General features: G+C 37.6%; 2 protein-coding genes and 1 long non-coding RNA gene across 7 annotated transcripts in view; 1 reads left to right on the forward strand and 2 right to left on the reverse strand.

The window, feature by feature from the left end:
* CP (ceruloplasmin) overlaps positions 1-10,500 on the reverse strand; it is a 59,648-nt gene extending 49,148 nt beyond the window's left edge. For all 5 annotated transcript variants that reach the window (XM_016942143.4, XM_054681160.2, XM_016942144.4 and 2 more), the window contains exons 1-2: positions 10,012-10,500; positions 812-1,059 (exon numbers count right to left, since the gene is read on the reverse strand). In XM_016942143.4, the coding sequence (XP_016797632.1) occupies positions 812-1,059; positions 10,012-10,157 (394 nt within the window). In that variant the 5' untranslated portion in view covers positions 10,158-10,500. The remainder of the gene's footprint in view (positions 1-811; positions 1,060-10,011) is intronic.
* A 1,796-nt stretch (positions 10,501-12,296) lies between these two features.
* On the forward strand, positions 12,297-14,719 carry LOC107970804 (uncharacterized). The gene is made up of 4 exons (XR_001713715.3): positions 12,297-12,685; positions 13,357-13,410; positions 13,709-13,736; positions 14,368-14,719. It is a non-coding gene; the product is annotated as an uncharacterized LOC107970804 (long non-coding RNA).
* A 3,070-nt stretch (positions 14,720-17,789) lies between these two features.
* Positions 17,790-18,839, reverse strand: part of CPHL1 (ceruloplasmin and hephaestin like 1) — a 46,741-nt gene continuing 45,691 nt past the window's right edge. The window contains 1 exon segment of the mRNA XM_016942146.3: positions 17,790-17,842. Coding sequence (XP_016797635.3) covers positions 17,790-17,842 — 53 coding nt within the window.

Below are 18,839 nucleotides of genomic sequence, written 5' to 3' on the forward strand. Positions count from 1 at the left end.
TGTACCATTTGACTGACATATGAGACTCCTTATGCCACCTTAGCTGGGGCAGAGTTTATATAAAGTTAGGATAGGAGGTAACAACAGCACAGTATGTTTACATGTAGGAACTTCAAAGATAAGGCAATCCACATCTTGAGTCCTTCTTTCTCTTCCCTCTGGATTTTGCCTCTTCTAGGCTCTGATGCACTTTGTCCATTTCTCTTATTCTATTTGGCCAGAAAGGACTGGGCTCTGGGAAAGAAGCTCCAGCTCTCTCTGACTCTCACTGAGTCCACCTAGAAATTCTCTCACATTCACACTTTCCACGAACGAGCACAACCAAGAGAAACATGCCATTATTATATGGAAACAAAGTACCTATTAATAAAATAGTTGGCTGGGTGCGGTGACTCACGCCTGTAATCCCAGCACTTTGGGAGGCTGAGGCGGGCAGATCAGGAGGTCAGGAGATCAAGACCATCCTGGCTAACACGGTGAAACCCCGTCTCTACTAAAAATGCAAAAAAAAAAAAAAAAAAAAAAAAAAAAAAATTAGCCAGGCATGGTGATGGGCACCTGTAGTCCCAGCTACTTGAGAGGCTGAGGCAGGAGAATGGCTTAAACCCCGGATGTGGAGCTTGCAGTGATCCGAGGTCACGCCACTGCACTGCAGCCTGGGTGACAGAAGTAAAAAAAAATTAAAAAAAATAGTTAAGAGCTGAATGGCAGTTATAGGTCTTATCCAGGAGATAAGTCCACAATTTTAGAAGCTAAAAGGCACTTCTACTGAAAAGTAAGAGGAAATTCCAGCTACATGAGCTGAACTTACCCTCATGTTCCTTATAGTAAGTTATTCCATGTGAATGAAAGGTGTAGGGCCTAGAGGCAAGGTTTTTTAAGTGTACATAAACTTTATCTCCAGTTTCAGCTTTGATAATAGGGCCTAAAAACCCAAGCCAGACCGGTTTTTCTATAGTTGTCCTAAAGGTTTCATCTGTGTACTGAAGATAAAGGGCCTTCTTATATAGTCTCCCAATTCTATCTGGGCCATTTTGAAGATAGATATTGGAATGTTCCCTGCAAAGAGAAACAAGACAACTCTATCAGAAGCCATCATTTCTAGGGATGACATTATCATTATAATTTAATAACATTATAATTAGAGAAATTAATGAGCACATCACATTGAATGTTTGCCTGTTGTAGGGATGCCTCCAAAATTGAAGTGGAGGGCTGGTAGTTAGCCCTGTTATTTTAATGATGTGAGGCTTTCCATATCAGGTATATGTCAGAGAACCATCTGCGAAGGCATCATAGAAATGTAGTGCATCTTACTGAAGTATTTTCTCCATGATTTTTATATTAAAACACAGGCATATTATGTAATGGAATAGAATACAAAATTAAATTGAAATATTAAAATAAAGCAGTTAATTAAGACATTTTTTCACTTCTACCTCTCTTAGCTACTGGAAAAATTTGAGTTTATAATTAATCAATCCAGATATTTGAGACTTCAAAGTATGTGTGTGTATATTTATATATTTTTTTCTTAAAGTAAGATTAATAAAGCTAAATTAATTCTTTTTAATTTCTTTTAACAGCACTAAATCAAAGCTAGAGTTGTTGATGCATGCAATGTGTGTGGTTTTTAAATTACTTTTGAATTTAAATAATCCCTGTGTTTTTTAATCCCTCACTAGTACAGATACTTAACATTGAATGTTTGTACTCTAGTGACTGTCCATTAATAGTTGCTTAAAACTTTCTTTAAAATATCAGTGAGGTAAATAGTAATCTGGAAAAGAAAAGATGGAAAGAAAGTAAATTTGGTTTGAATTAATTTCTTGTGTTATCAACCTTAACTGAAGGCTTATATAGCCCAGTGGGATGTATTCATGGGCAACATCATGTTGCCATTTGGCAGGACCCACTTAGATTCTGGCCTTTGGCAAGCCCCTCCACAACCAAGTCTCTTCCATTTGAATAAAAACTGCTCATCATCATGGGGGTGTGTGTGTGTGTGTGTGTGTGTGTGTGTGTGTTGCCTTCTTTCATCTTATTGATCTTTGATACTTTACCAATTTCTACTCAACATTTGTGGGGCCGAGGAACCTGACTGAGGAATAAGTTTTGTCTTGTTTCCTCAGTTGTAAGCTCATTGGTAAAAGTGAGATATATTTTTCTTTCCCTTCTTTAAGACAAGAGCAGAGCTTGTGTGAGAGCTCTGGACTTTCACTGCTACAGAATTTAAAGATGTGGTTTTTCAAAAGTCTAAGGCCTGATGTTTCTTAAGTCTGAATATGCACAGGAATCTACTGATGAACTTAGTGAAATGCAAACTCCTGGGACACAACTCCATTGATTCTGATTCTGTGGGTCTGGGGCAGGGCCCAGGCATCTGCATTATTAACCAACACACTGGTGTGTTTTGATGAGATAGGCTGCTCTGGGGCCCTGGGTAACCTGTGTTGAAGAGGCTCTAAGGTTGAAGATTAAGAGAGCTGCCCAATCCCAGAAGCAGTGGGATTCCTGATACCATGAGACAGAAAGGTAGAAAACTCAGTTTCCAGGTCATACCTGGAAGTGGCAGGACCTCTGCGGTGGTGGCTATATAGATTAAGCCTGAGTGCTGGGGCCAGGTACCACGGCCACTTGGCAATGGTCCTGGTGGCTGAGTTTGGGCAGAGTGAGCAGGTGTTGAAAATAAGAGTCACCATTCTCTGGATTGATCAAGGAGTTTCTATGATGAGCGTTTCCTCCTAGTCACTACCATATACCAATACACTGGGAATGCCAATTTTCCTGAATTATATAAACCCGAATTCCCAAAGAAGATAAAATTATTCACTAAAAAAATGACTGAGATGATGTTTCCCTGTCCATCCCCTGTCCTGGTGGGAGGGCTAAGCTAGAAGTTAGAAAAATAAAGTGTCATTATTTGCAGCCTGTGTGGAGCAGCAAAACTGTGAGTATACCCTCATTTTTTCTGTTTGTTTTCACTTTCTAATTGTTTGTTGCCATTTCCCAATTTGTTAAAGCAAAATAGGAAAAGATTGGGAGAGACTTCATGGACACAGGTAGGCATGGGAAAAGGGCAAGACACTGGTGTGAACTCTGTCCCTAAACCCATAGCAAGGAATGCACAGAAAGAGTCTTAATAAATATATGCCTTAACAACAGCAAAATTGTTGCATCAAAGACCACTGAGTTTAAAAGAAGAGAGTCATTCAGTCCATATGACTGAGAGGAGGTCAACAAGGGTGCAATTTCAGTTAGGTACACAACTGCAGCTGCAAAGTCTACAGTACAAAGGTACAATTCCACTCTGGTCCCACCAGAAGCCTGGACCAATCAATCCCACAGAGACTTGTCTAAGCCCCAGGGTAAATTTTCTTAAGAGTCTGAACACACTTTTATTTCTGAGAGATTGATTTGATAATATTTGGAGACTTTACTCCACGCTTTACCACGTCCTATTGGTACACATCTTACATAGGCCAAAGTTAAAAGTTAGCCCTCAAATTCTTAAGGCTTCATTTAAATAAAATGTTTATTTATATTTTCTGAATGTAAATACACTTTGGCATACATCATGTCCTATTGTGATAAACTATAGCAGGCTTTGTCAAAATGATTTTATTGCATTGAAATGCTCCTGTATTAATCATTTCCTAAAATAGGAAGAGCATTGCCATAAACAAATACCTAAGACCAAGACCAAGACCTATATTGCCTAGGCTTTGTAACTAATTTTTCTAGGCAAAGTTTTTTGGGGGGGTTAAAATTGCTTTTAAAATTATTGATCTGAAGGTATAACATATCTAGGCGTTTTAACATCTGAAATTCCTTTTATACACATTGCAATATGCAAACTGCTTTTTGCATCTTGCCTTTTATTGTGAAAAAAACTGTCTTAACCAAACTGGAAAATATTTTACACTGTGTGACACTTTGGGAGAAGTCTATTTGTTTATGCTTTGTCTCCAAATAAACATTAAAAGGTCATTAGGGGCTCTCTATTTAATTTCGACAGCACAGCTTGAGGACAAAGGGTCAGTTACTGGAAGCTTGCAGGAAGTTTGCCAGTTAGATATTCAGCCACAAGAATCTATTATAGCTGTTCTTTTAACCAAATAATTCACATTTAATTGTAGTTCTTCCTGTTGACAACTGCAGTATGTTCCTTTCTACTCATTACTATAGACATATCTCCCTTCAAGTAATCAATCACATTCTCTCTTTTTAGCCCCTTATTTAAAAAAAGAAAAGCCCGCTCCTATAATTTCTGGTAGTCTTAGACCCAGAAATGAGTTTTTAATAGTAGCATAACTATTTTTTAGTATTGCTTTGGTAAGATATTAATAATGCTATTCCCTCCCATAAATTTAGAATTCACTCAAGTGATCTTGGTTTATGCTTAGACGTGGTTCCCAAAACTTGGGTATTATAGGTGAAAAGTTTCTGGATTTTTGACTTCATTAATTGAGACATGTTTTTTATTGCTGCATAACAAATTATCACAAAGTAGGTTAAAACAACACCCATTTATAATCTCACTATTCTATGGGTCAGAGTCTGGCATGGTGTGGCTGGGTTCACTGCCTCAGGCATCACCAAGCTGAAATCAAGGGGCTGCTGAGCTGAGTGCTTATCTGAGGCTCTGGAGAAATCTGCCTAGCTCATTTGGGTTATTGCCAAAATTCAGTTCAATGGGGTCATAGAATTAAAATCCCTGTTTGCTTGCTGGCTATGGGCCGAGAGCCTCTCCCAGTTTCTTAAGGTCACCTGTATGCCCTCCTAGGTGGCCCCTTTCATCTTCAAGTCAGCTTCAGTGTGTGGACTCTTCAGATAATCTCACTGACTAAAACATAAATCATGAGAGTGATGTCTCATCCTGTTCACAGGTTCTGGAGATTTAGGATAGGATTTCTTCTGGGAGCCACTTTGGAAATGCTGCCTACCATAAACAAGAATCGTAAGGAAAACAGTCAAAAATTAACTGCTGCAAGAATATGGCAGAGACTCAACCTAGGTATATACAACACAAATTCAAGTGATTTGTCGGTTCTAACCAGCCTTCCTCCACTGGCGCAGCATGAATGCAGTACCTAGTGAATTTTCTTTTGTCTGTGTTCTCAGGAGAAATAGGAACTTGATAATAAATGGAATTTGGTCAGTGTGAAATGTTAGTCACTTAATTAGCGCTTCCATACAAGCTGTCTTGTGTGAAGTGTTTGGAAGTGTTTGTACTGCACTAGCTATTGCTTTTTTTTTTTTTTTTTTTTTTTTTTGAGATGGAATCTTGCTCTGTCGCCCAGGCTATAATGTAACGGCGTGATCTCGGCTCACTGCAACCTCCACCTCCTGGGTTCAAGCAACTCTCCTGCCTTGGCCTCCTGAGTAGCTGGGACTACAGGCGCACGCCACCACGCCTAGCTAATTTTTGTATTTTTAGTAGAGACGGGATTTCACCATGTTGGCCAGGCTGGTCTCAAACTCCTGACCTTGTGATCCACCTGCCTTGGCCTCCCAAAGTACTGGGATTACAGGTGTGAGCCACCACGCCCAGCCCTATTGCTTGCTATTTTTTATTTGGCAACCTTGGAGAATGAGTCATTTAAAGTAAATTTTCCAGAAAATTTTAGCTAGTAATTGTACCTATTTAAGAATCATTTAAAAATTTAAAAATCATTTTTGAAGGGATGCTATATAACTTGGGAGGCCACTAGGCTGAGACAATGTCAGTGCCTTGGGTTCCTACCTAAGCAAACCAAAACCCAATTCAATGTAGTAAACAGTAAAATGAAACTTCTAATCTGTAACTAGAGACTTTACCAATCAGAAGCCGCCAACTAACATCTAACTAGGGAGTCTTCACTTTAACCAGTCTAATATCTATTTCTTAGTCTGAGAATACATTATAAAAGTTTCCTCCCTGCCCAGAGGAGCATTGACAGAACTGCTTGTGGTCTTAGGGCACCCAATTGCTGTGGCTGAATGCTTGAATAAACTTGTTAAACTTTCAATATGCCCAAGTTTATCTTTTAATAGGGGTAAAATGAATGCCGTTAGTGCAAGCTTTTACTTTAAAAATATTTTATTTGCTTCCCTGTTTTCCTAAACAGGGGACATAATGGAAAAAAAAGTAACTTTTTTGATAATAATAGTGAAATGAACACTTATTGAGTACTTATTATATCCTGATCACTCAAGATCATAATTATAGTAATTATGATTACCGTAGGGTGGAATGTTCTTTGTTGTCTAGTTTTTTGGTCAGGATTTGAGCTGTTATTTCTCCTTGGTCATTAGGCCTGCTTATAGTGACATCTTCACTGTACCATTTGTTTTGGAAACCTCTAATGGAATGAAAAACCCGGTAATAATGTTTGTAAGAACTGTATGTTAAGAAAGTCGCCAAGCCTGAGTGAGAGCCTATGAAGTCAAGTATAAAAGAGTTTTGTGATGGCCGTTCGTATGCTTAAAAATTTTTTCACTTATTTCCAGCTTCCTAGAGGTCATCAGAAAAAAAAGTAATCTGAAGATAAGAGAATTACTATAATTTTTGCTATTATATAGTCAGTTAATTCAGTAAATAATTAACTAATGACTACTATGGACCCAGAACACACTATTGTGTTTACTAATTGTTTTTATATGTATGTCATTTATTTTAATTTGAATATATATAACTTAGGATCAGGAATTATCTCTTATAAAGTCTTTAACTACTTACTGATGTGTTGAAGTGACAGATAAGGCACTGATCCAAGTAAATGGCAGTACTGAGTATAAGTAAATTATTTTCCACTTCACTCTTTTAGAAATAAATATTATTGGCATTAATACCAGAGAAGTAAACTTTATTTTTTTAGTCCCCCCCAAAACCTATACATTTTTCTCTTTTAATATCTGCCAGTGTTTTCAGTTGCACTAACCCTGCATGTAATCCTCTAAGGTGACTTTTCTATTTTATTCTGTTGCCTGATTTGTTCTATAGCATGAATCTCTCCACATGAGGAGCAAGGAAAAGTTTTTACAATACAGTCTATGATTTTTCCTATCTTCCTATGTATCTTTTATTTAGTCATTTAAACTTTTTCAGAAATATTTATTTAGTGTCTCCTATATTCTAGGTACTAGTGACCAAGCACTAGTACTTGCATATGCATATACTAGTACTCTCAATGCATATTTTCCTGTTCATCATCCCAGACCTTCAAGATCAACATTCAGCTTAAACTCGATTCTTTACCTAAAATTCATATTACACTCTTTCACATCTTATTCTTCAGCCCATTTATTTCCACTCCTTTTTAGTCATCATACGATAAGGAGTTCCAACCATGTCTTGTGATACTCCATCATCCTTCACTTACTGGGCTAAACATGCTGCAAATCTGGGACAAAGAAGGGACCAAAATGTTGCTATCTGCACACATCTCTGCAAAAAGTTTAGCATAGTATTGGCAAAATTGCTGAAGCTGTATTCAAAATTCACTGGTAAGATATATGGGGAAAAAAAATCACAGAGAAAGCAGTCCCACCTAGAGTTTGCAAAACTGTAGCATATTGTTGAAGCCAAAGGAGATGTTAAAGTCACAGGACAATAAAAAAAAGAGAGGTGGACTTTGCAACTAGAAGATGCTCCATTTTTCCTTTTAAGAAGCCTTAAGTATCTCTATTAAGTATACTTTTTAAGTAACTGATATGGTTTGGCTGTGTCCCCACCCAAATCTCACCTTGAATTGTAATAATCCCCACATGTCAAGGGAGGGGGCCAGGTGGAGATAACTGAATCATGGATGTGGTTTCCCCCATATTGTTCTCATGGTAGTGAATAAGTCTCATGAGATCTGATGGTTTTATAAATGAGAGTTCCCCTGCACAAGCTCTTTCTTGGCTGCTGCCATGTAAGACGTGCCTTTGCTCCTCCGTTGCCTTCTGCCATGATTGTGAGGCCTTCCCAGCCATGTGGAACTGTAAGTCCATTAAACCTCTTTTTCTTTATAAATTACCCAGTCTTGAGTATGTCTTTATTAGCAGTGTAAGAACAGACTAATACAGTAAATTGGTACCTGGAGTGGGGCACTACTGTAAAGGTACCCAAAAATGTGAAAGTGACTTTGGAATTGGGTAGCAGGCAGAGGCTGGAATAGTTTGGAGGGCTCCGAAGAAGATAGCAAAATGTGGGAAAGTTTGGAACTTCCTAGAGACTTGGAGGGCTCAGATGACAGGAAGGTATGGGAAAGTTTGCAATGTAAGACATGCCTTTGCTCCTCCTTTGCCTTCCACCATGATTGTGAGGCCTCCCCAGTCATGTGGAACTGTGAGTCCATTAAACCTCTTTTTCTTTATAAATCACTCAGTCTTGAGTATGTCTCTATTAGCAGCATAAGAAGAGACTAATATAGTCACAATGGGGTAAACAAGCTTATACTCATTGGGTAGCTTCCCTGGCACAGACAGGCCACAGGAGTAATTAAAAACAAAGGAATTTCCTCCACCCCCATTCACCAAATTCTAAACAAACTCCTTCACTCTTCTACTCCCTGATTTTTAGAATTAAAGATTTTTTTTTTTTTTGAAGCATAGTCAGGGCAATGTCTTGCACTTAGTTTATGCCTGATAAAGCTGATTTGATTTTTGATCATGAACAATGGCAGAGTGGTGTTGAGTGGGGGCATGGAGAAGGATAGTATTTTTATTTTTTTAATGTGTCTGACTTTTTCCTTGGAAATAAAAACCACATATAATTTATATTATATTTAATCAAGAAAATACTGAATCCATGCAAAATAATGTTTCTGGTGAAGCTGTAAAAATATGTCATATTCCTTAGAAGATAATACCACCTTAAAACCAGGTTAAAAAAAGAAATAATTACAAGATGTATTAGTTTTATTTACAACCACTTATCTTCAGGTCAGAAACTGTCCTTACTGTATATTATTAAATTCATAATATAATAATTGGATATTAGTATCAGTTATGTATTTATTTTTATGGTGAAAAATTTCAACTTTACATAATGTTAAAGAAAATAGTATATACTCATCAATAAGATTCAATAATTACAAACTTTGGCGTCCTTATTTAGCTATTTTTTAAAGATATAATCTTGGCAGCTGATGGTCATTGGGCTTGTTTGTGTTTTATTACCACTGAAATACATTTTAATGTAGTGAATATTGATTTTGAATTCCAAGTTCCCATTTGGTGGTTAATGTTTAATTAACATCATTAAAAGTGAAGACCTCGGTATAGATAAACTTCTGTACAAAAAACTTCAAGGAGAACTAAACTTTTTGTTTTACTGTGTAGTGAATATTGCTTTCAATAAGGGGATTTTCCAACTGAAAAATGAAGACATTTAAGTTACATGGAGCTTTTTGAGGACCATCCTAATAAGTACCTGACATTTTTTTATGCACATATGTGCCAAGCATTGTACTAAGAGCTTTACATGCACCCGCTCTTTAAATAACCCTATGAGCTATGCTTATTATCCTCATTTTACAAATTAGGACCCTGAAGCTGTGAAAGATTAACCTACTTAACTGTCTGGAGTCTCTCAATAAATATCAGGCAGGATCTTATTTGCTAAAATTGTATTTTATTTCTATAAGTGATGTTTTGAAAGATATAAAAAAATTTTATGAATATCATGAATAACCATTAAATAGTGTAATAAACATAACATTGCATACAGTAATTGTTTAAATTAAAGAACTTCTGCATAAACAGATAAAAAGACAGATTCCTAATCGGAGATGCAGTTATGACCATGGGAGGTAGTAAGATGTGAACACAGATCCCCAGGAACAACAGGAAAGAAGCAGGGTAGTCCACCAAATAAAAAATATACAGGAATATAAAGGAGATTGATTCAAGTGTCCTGGGTTTCAAGCCCACATTTTGCAGTTTCTGTATATAAGAAATTTTAAAAATATTTCATCTTATTGGCTCTATTCTTTAAAAATAATTTAAAATTTTGGTCCATAAACAATAAAAATAGTGACTTACGTGTCAACAGAAATAAGTTTCTTTTCCCCATGGTCAGAGGCATAATCCCAAGTCGTTTCAATAATTCCAATGTAATAATGCTTTTCTTTCGCCCAGGCTGGGGTACTACATAAAAACAGAAAAATACCAAGTATCAAAATCTTCATTTTTTTCCCCTTCTTGGAGCCTGAGAAGAAATGAAGTAAAATCAGGAGCAGGCAATTTTATAAATAAGACTTTCTTCCTTATTTGCTTGATTGACACAATTTAGTGTTGCACAAGAGTAAATTGTTTCATTAAAGCAAATATTTTCCAATTCAGTTAAGTTCTCGTAAACCACCAAAAAAACAGTTCTTGGTTGCCAGGCTTCTCTGACTGAAAATAAAAAGTCAACAGTTATTGTTGGAGGCATTAGGGTGTGCATAACTCTGCGCCTTTTTCCATTCATCGTGTAAATTCCAGGAGGGCAGAGAACGTGTCTAAATGCTCCCTTTGTTCCTCTGACAATATGTCACAGCACAGTGTCCTGCAAACAGTGCACTTTTAGTAAATCAGGATAAGAATTATGTAAAATGAATCAAAACATGTAGCTTTTTACTACAGTCGTTCTTAATGACAGGGATACGTTCTGAGAAATGCATTGTTAGGCTATTTTGTCATTGTGTGACTATCATAGAGTGTACTTACACAAACTTAGATGATACAGCCTACTATACATCTAGATAGGCTGTATGGTATACCTATTGCTCCTAGGCTACAAACCTCTACAGTATATAACTATGCTGAATGCTATAGACAATTGTAACACAATGATATTTGTGTATCTATACATATGTAAACATAGAAAAGGTACAGTAAAAGTATGTTATTATAATCTTATGGGACCACCATCACATATGCAGTTTGTCATTGACTCAAACATTATTATGTGGTGCATGACTATTTCTAAAAGTCTGACAAATGATTAATTGCAGCTTTATGATATGAAACATGATATCTAGCATGCCAAATTTAAGTAAACAAAAATAAGAATTTAATTTGGAAGAATTTATCTATTTTATGAGCTTGGACCACATCTGCATAAAAACTTTACCAGATCATTCTGTATTGCTATATGCAAATAACTAGCAGAGCCTAACAGGGGCTAATAACTTTGTTTTAATCATCAAATAAACAAACCATAACTAAACCTGTCTTCAGAGGCAAAGATTAGTCTTAGTAAATAGAAAGTACCCCAGTTTATCATTAGACTGAAATTTCTCTCTTTGAAGTGGATATGAATTTTAAGGTGGAAGACTTTTTCTTAAAACCCTGTTTTTAGTCAGGAAGGATATGTCTAAAAGTATGAAATGGCTTTTTTTGTTTTTAGCTGAAGAAAATCCTGATAACAGATGACACTTTGTGTTAGTACAATTTTTTTTTCTCTCAAATACCTCAAAACATTGTATATTTGCTGAAGGCCACTTGTTGAAATAGATTGGTATAGAAGAAAGCATGCGATATTTGAACAATTCCTTCGTTTAGGAAATATTATTGAATGAGCCAAGTTCTGTTCTACTCACTGGGAATACAGCAGTGTGTGCCAAGTTCTGTTCTACTCACTGGGAATACAGCAGAGAACAAAACACCTACCATCATGCAACTTACATTCTACTTGGGGAAACTGAAAATATAAAAATGAAAAATGAAATACACAATATTAGTGGTGAATGCTATGGAGAAAAATAAAGCAGAGAAGGAGAATAAGGAGTGCTAGGGAAAAATCTGATGCTACCAAATGACCTCAAGTAAGATACTTCAGCCCAGCTTCAGTTTCCTCATCTGAAAATCTCAGGTTAATTGAAATGACCTATGTTAAGGCAGACAGTGGAGGAGCTTCTCTCACCAGCTGGTAATAATCTTAACTAAATGGCTTGGTACAGAAAACTGAATCACGTTGCCCAGGATGCCCCAAGGCCTCCTTCTAGGACTGCCTTGAGCAGTTGTGCCGTCATGTCCACTGAGAGGACTGACGAAGGACTAAAATCTTGCTCAGATGCCACCGGCCATACCCTGTACCTTGCAAGAAGCTGCTTTTCCCCTAATGGTCCACACAGACGGGGGGCATCTTTCAGTCGTTTATCCTCCCCAGGGCATGGGGAAGGGGGACAGTTCTTTTTCTAATTGGCACGAAGCCACGATGTGAACCAGCAACTGTCTCAGCCATTTGCTTTTCATTTTTCACTCAGTGCTCAAACTCAGCCCCAATCTTGTGCATGGAAAGATGTTGATCAGAGCACAGTAACCATGCCCAGAGTCACTTGTTTCAGCAAATTGTACCAACCAACCATCCAACAAACAAACCTGTTCAAATAGTTGCTGAGGGTTCCAGAATGTATGCATAGCACACCCCTCATATTGGTGGTGAAATGAAATGGTTAAACAGTAACACTGTGACCAGTGCCCTTGTGAACGTTTTATGGTGTAATGCAAAAAAGGTCATGCAATCCATGTTTCTGTTCTGTTTTGTGGTAGTTACTCTTCTCATCAAAAGGCATGTGGCAGGAAGAGGGGAGAATTCTCTGAGCCTTAGGACTATTTAAATAGGAGGGAGAGGGGCCGGGCGGAGTGGCTCACGCCTGTAATCCCAGCACTTTGGGAGGCCGAGGCAGGTGGATCACGAGGTCAGGAGATGGAGACCATCCTGGCTAACACGGTGAGACCCCATCTCTACTAAAAATACAAAAAAAAAAAAAAAATTAGCCGGGCGTGGTGGCAGGCACCTGTATTCCCAGCTACTCGGGAGGCTGAGGCAGGAGAATGGCGTGAACCCGGAAGGTGGAACTTGCGGTGAGCCGAGATCGCGCCATTGCACTCTAGCCTGGGCGACAGAACAAGACTCTGTCTCAAAAAATAAAAAATAAATAAATAATAAATAAATAAACAGTAAAAATAAACAGGAGGGAGAAGGCACTGGGAGCTAATAAGCTCAGCCATTGGCAGAGTCATTTTGCACTGCAAACTTCATTACAGTGATTCCAGAGATAGTACTTAAAAATGAACTTTGAATAATGTTCCAATTGAGAGTTTTCTGTACTCAAGAAATGTACCACAACAGCACAGACTGGGGTTAGACAAGAAGGAGCAGAGGGGCACCAGAAGAAGCCTAGGAAACTTAGAGCATTGCAAGAAAGAGAGGAATCTAGACTGCCAAACAGCCTGTCCTCTTAGCTGTGCTTGTCAAAAGGTTTTTACCTCAGAATCCCAGGGTATATCTTGGTTATAAACAACTAGTATATGTCTAAGTTAACAGCTTAGTAACCTGAGTACAGTTATGTAGCAGAAGTTTTAATCATTTTCCACATTTTCTTTTTTTGTCGTCTTAAGGATTTCTGGACTGGGTGAATCTTATCTGCATTTGGCAATCATGATTCTGAGACTGTGAGTGGCTAACGTCAAGGAAGCAGCCTCCTTTACAGAATAACCCTTCTGTTTATTTCTGTCTGGCAGGATGCAATCTCTCTTTACTGCCACTATTCCTGTATATACCTTCTAGTTTCATTTTTTGCTGACCCTTGAGAACTGGCTGTTAACCCCTACTCCATGCCAACAGAATTATTAGGAAATCATCGAGAACTGTCCTTCACTTTGTGACAGCAGGAGACTCTAAGTACAAAATAGCAGGTCACTCTGACTATGACCAATCGGACAGATAACCACGCTGCTTTCTTTTTCACAGGAAATTGTGTAACTCTGGAATTTTAGAGGTGAGTGTGGTCACGTACAGACTTTGCTAATGAGTACACCGACTTGCCCTAGCACAGTGTGAGCATTGCTGATCCTATTCTCCCCTATCAGTCAGGTCATGACTGTTTAGGAAATGATCTCTCAGATAGGTCTTCAGTCATGCCACCATCCCCCTTTGGCTGCCCATTAATGGGTCATGGCCCTATTCATCAGCTCCTGGGATGTAAAATGGTCTCAGGCAAGGGAAGAGAGAAAGCCCAGACTCTAACATACAGAAAGCCTTAACATACAGTTGTACTATGGGAAAGAGACTTTAAAAAAAATGGCATAAGTATTTAGCTGAATCCTTCATGCTTGTTCTCTCACTACCTTGACTGTTATAGAAATCAAAGCATGTGATTTATCAAAAATGAAATAGAACCACAATAATATAATTATAATTTTTAAGAAGATTAAAGAACAACCCTTTTTAAAGGAATAACTGAATTCACTACTTTGACTACATAGAAATTTAATGCATGACTTTCTTGAAACGCTCTTCTCTCATAACACCCCTGGCCCATTTTCTCCTGTTCTGACACCATGTGAGGGTTATATACACTGCATAGCTCTCAACACTCTGATTTGTGTCCTGGTCTTAATTTACAAAAGGTGACTGAGTGACAATTCTGAGAGGCCAATGCCAATGAAAGAAAAGTTTACTGCTACTCATGATGGTGCCCCTGGAAGCAGAAGACACAGCACGCTATAGAGGGCCATGTGGGAAAGCACTGGAGTAGCTCCAGGCCGGGCTTGCCAGTCTCTCTGCACTCTGGAAGGAGTTTGCCTGGGTTGGGGTTGTCCCTTGGTAGATTCCAAACCTTCATTTTGTCAATTTACTTAAAGGTGACTGGGTTTAAAGGGGCTGACTGATTGTAAATAACTTGGAGAATAAGTCAATATTCATTAATAAAGTTAAATAATTCACGTAAAATTAAAGTATAATAGGCATAATTTATATTATTGGTTTTTTTCAATTTAGGGGCATTCGCTCCTTCTTTATAGATTCACTCAGAAAATTGTATTATGGAACACAGTTTCATTCATAAGTATAGAGTTTGAGCGAAAGGGTAGATATTCTTTTCTGTAAATTAATTTTAATTTGTACTTTAAGTTCTAGGGTACATGTGCAGGATGTGCAGGTTTGTTACATAGGTAAACGTGTGCCATGGTGGTTTGCTGCACCTATCAACCCATCATCTAGGTATTAAGCCTAGCATGCATTAGCTATCTTTCCCAATGCTCTCCCTCCCCATCACCCCACCCCGCGACAGGCCCCAGTATGTGTTGTTCCCCTCCCTGTGCCCATGTGTTTTCTTGTTCAGCTCCCACTTATAAGTGAGAGCATGCGGTGCTTGTTTTTCTACTCCTGCATTAGTTTGCTGAGGATAATGGCTTCCAGTTCCATCCATGTCCCTGCAGAGGACATGATCTCGTACGCAAAAGGGAAGATACTGTTAAAGCATGTTTCTTTTCTTTTTTCTTTGACATTTTAAAAATTAACATGATTTCTGTCTAAATACTGGGTACTCATTATTAGAATAAGAGGACCTTCCAACAGCTGTGCAGGGGACATTCCACTGACACATTCTTAGTCTTTGACTCTCTTCTGTTAAGAATTCATACAGATTACTACCCTTCCATTCAAATCCATTTACTAAATCATACTTTGCCCACCTGATAAGTCAAAGTTTGGAACTGTGTTCTTAAATGAATGAATGAATTAATTAAACATTATTCTTGGTGAAATTTGGGCAATATCTTTTGCTGTTTCTTAAAAAATGTTCTAGTTTTATCAGCACCTTTGAAAGTCTCAGACTTGAATGTTTCTATGGAAGGAGTTAGCTGCACCCATATTTCATAAGTTCTTCATAGTTTTAATATCAAATAATGAGGTATTATTGCTAATGTTGTCTGATGTTATAATAGCATTATTACTATATTAGTATTATTATTTTTTTTTGAGACAGAGTCTTGCTCTGTTGCCAGGCTGGAGTGCAGTGGCATGATCTCAGTTCACTGCAGCCTCTGCCTCCTGGGTTCAAGTGATTCTCCTGCCTCAGCCTCCTGAGTAGCTGGGACTACAGGCATGTGCTACCACGCCTGGCTAAATTTTGTATTTTTAGTAGAGACGAGGTTTCACCATGTTGGCCAGGATGATCTCCATCTCTTGACCTCGTGATCCTCCTGCCTCAGCCTCCCAAAGTGCTGGAGTTACACCTGGCCACTATATTACTTTTTTAAAGTTTTTTTATGCCGGAGATACATATCGGAGTATTTTGGAGTGAAATGATATAATGTCAGGAATTTGCTTGATTACACTCCAGGTTTTCATGTACCACTCACACAGCTAAGAAGCTAGAAAGTAAAAACATGAACTCTTTTGTTTAACCAAGCTCTGATTTCAAGTATTCTTACTTACTGTCTAAAGCAAAGGCTGTTAGCCAACCCACAAGACATTTCTAACCCAGTCTCCGTTGTTCCTTTCATGATAGAAGCTACAAAAGTTCTTTTCCAGTCTCCTTTGCAGTTAGGAGTAGCCAGATAATAATGGTTTTGACCAATAAGAAAAAGGCAGAAATTGGCTGTTGTCTCTTCAGATGTGACTGATGCTCCCCCTTTTTCCATCTTCTCTGCCTTCAGTGTGGATGTAACATGTGGAGCTGCAGCAACCATTTTGCAACCGTGAGGCAACAATTATGGGGAAAAGGCCAAGAGAGTTAAAGACACTGGCCCTCATGTCATCAAATTGCTAAGCCAGGCTGGGTACAGTGGCTCATGCCTGTAACCCCAGCACTTTGGGAGGCCAAGGTGGGTGGATCACTTGAGGCCAGGAGTTCAAGACCAGCCTGGCCAACAAGGTGAAACCCTGTCTCTACTAAAAATACAAAAATCAGCCAGATGTGGTGGTGCAGGCCTGTAGTCCCAGCTATTGGGGAGGCTAAGGCAGGAGAATTGCTTGAACCAGGGAGGTGGAGGTTACAGTGAGGCAAGATCGTGCCAATGCACTCCAGCCTGGGCAACAGAGTGAGATTCTGTCTTAAAATATTGCTAAACCAATCCTAGCAGCCACTTATCTCCAAACTTTTTTTATGATATAAGACAAATAGCACTGATAATTCTCTCTTAGCTGGGTTTTCTGTTGCTTATAGAACACATCCTAACTGGTTAGTACTGCCAGATACAAGCTCAGAGCTTGAGTGCCCCCTCCTTTTTTTTTTTTTGTTCTGGAAAACTGAAAATTATATATTCTGTAATCTATCATCTTCCAATCCTAAGGCACAATATAATATATAGATTTACATTTCAAAGATTGATTTAAATGGTTACCCATGCTATAAGAATTTCATTTCTTAAAGTTTTACAAATGTTGCAGTCTATGGTAAAGTCTTGGGTTGCATACATTTGGTACTTTCTATAACTGAGCAAGACTTTGCTGTTGCTGTCTTTGTCTCTCCTACCTACCCCCACTGCATTTGTTAAAAGCCTTATTACATCACTCACAGGCACCATACAGACACCACTTCAGAGTCAATTTATGAAAATAAGAAGCAGCTCTCACACAAAATTTACTAAGAAAACTTTTATTTCAAACTAGTTTTCCTGGTACATTGTCATGAAAGTCTTTAGCTGGTTCCTCCCAGACTCCTTGGTCCCTGGAGTTTTTCTTCTTTGGCAGGTTTACCTTGGCTTGTAAGCTTGTCAATATTCGTATCATATCAAATATTTATGCTGTAGAAAAGGAAGTTTCAAAAATAGGTAATATTATATAATAGCATGCAGTTCTAAGTTAAAATGCTAAGCTAAAATGATTACATACATTTAAGGAATAAATACAAAATCTATATTAGTCTTAGGAACATCCTTAAAATAACTACCATCACTTTTGCCACAAAAAGTTTACTTATAAACAGCAACATCAATATCACCCTTCTGTGGGAACAGATGACCTGTAAATCCAATCAAATTTGACTTTATATTCTTTGAAATGCAAAATCTACTTTCCCAAAGAAAGAATGTTAGCAATGGGGGATTTATTTCATGGACAGTGCACCGAAGTCTCTTTTACTAAGAATGTACATGAACACTGATAGGAATAAGGGTAATGATTATTAGAATTGTATCAATAATGATATTATTGACATTAATAGGATGTTGTAGGTAAAAACTATATTGGTGGCTAATCAGTTTTTGGTTTTGTTGACAAATGTAGTCCTGATATTGAGAGAAGATTCTGAGAAACTGTTCATGCAGACTTTCCTTTGTCTGCTTCAGAGGTTCTGCTCCATCAGCCCTGCAAGAAGCCCCACAGAGAAAATATTCACATAACTTGAGAGCTGCATGGTATGTTTTAAATAGTGTACGATATATATGTTCAATAATTTTCCTAATTTTGAAAGTAATTTAAACTTTACAGAAACCTTGGAAGAAACAGATTACTAGTGAGATTTATTATTTCTTAATAAATATCTTCTTATTATTTTCTTAATAAATCTCACGAATAATTTCACTACCTAGAGAGAGTCATCAGTAACATCTCATAAATTTCTATTCAGTCTTCATATACATATTTCAGATACTATTTTGTAGACTGCATTTTTTGCCACCCAATATGATATTATAAGCATTTACTCATTAAAAATTTTAAGACATGATTTTTAAAGTTGGATATTTTAGATGATATGTTGCAGTTTTTTACACACATTACAGTATATCATTTGCTTGTTTTCCATTTTCCATTAGCATAAAATAATGTGGTGATACATATTTTTCTGCCTTATTGATAATTTTCTGAGATCAAATGCCAGGCGGAAATACTGAGTCAAAATATGGGGATCATGATTTAGGTTCCTGCAAGATCTGCAGAACCAATTTACACATCCACCAAAGTATATGCAATGCACCCTATCTCACCACACTGCTATTGATGCTATTATTAAAAATAGATAAATATTTGCCAACATATACTCAAAAAGGTATTTTATTGTTGCTTAAATGTGATTTTGAAGTGATTTGATTATTGGCAAGTTTGGATATTTTTATAGGTTCAAAAGATATTTGTTTTTGATCTTCTATGAATTGTC

This window comes from Pan troglodytes, chromosome 2, assembly GCF_028858775.2.
Source record: "Pan troglodytes isolate AG18354 chromosome 2, NHGRI_mPanTro3-v2.0_pri, whole genome shotgun sequence".
In the NCBI taxonomy this organism is placed as follows: Eukaryota; Metazoa; Chordata; class Mammalia; order Primates; family Hominidae; genus Pan; species Pan troglodytes.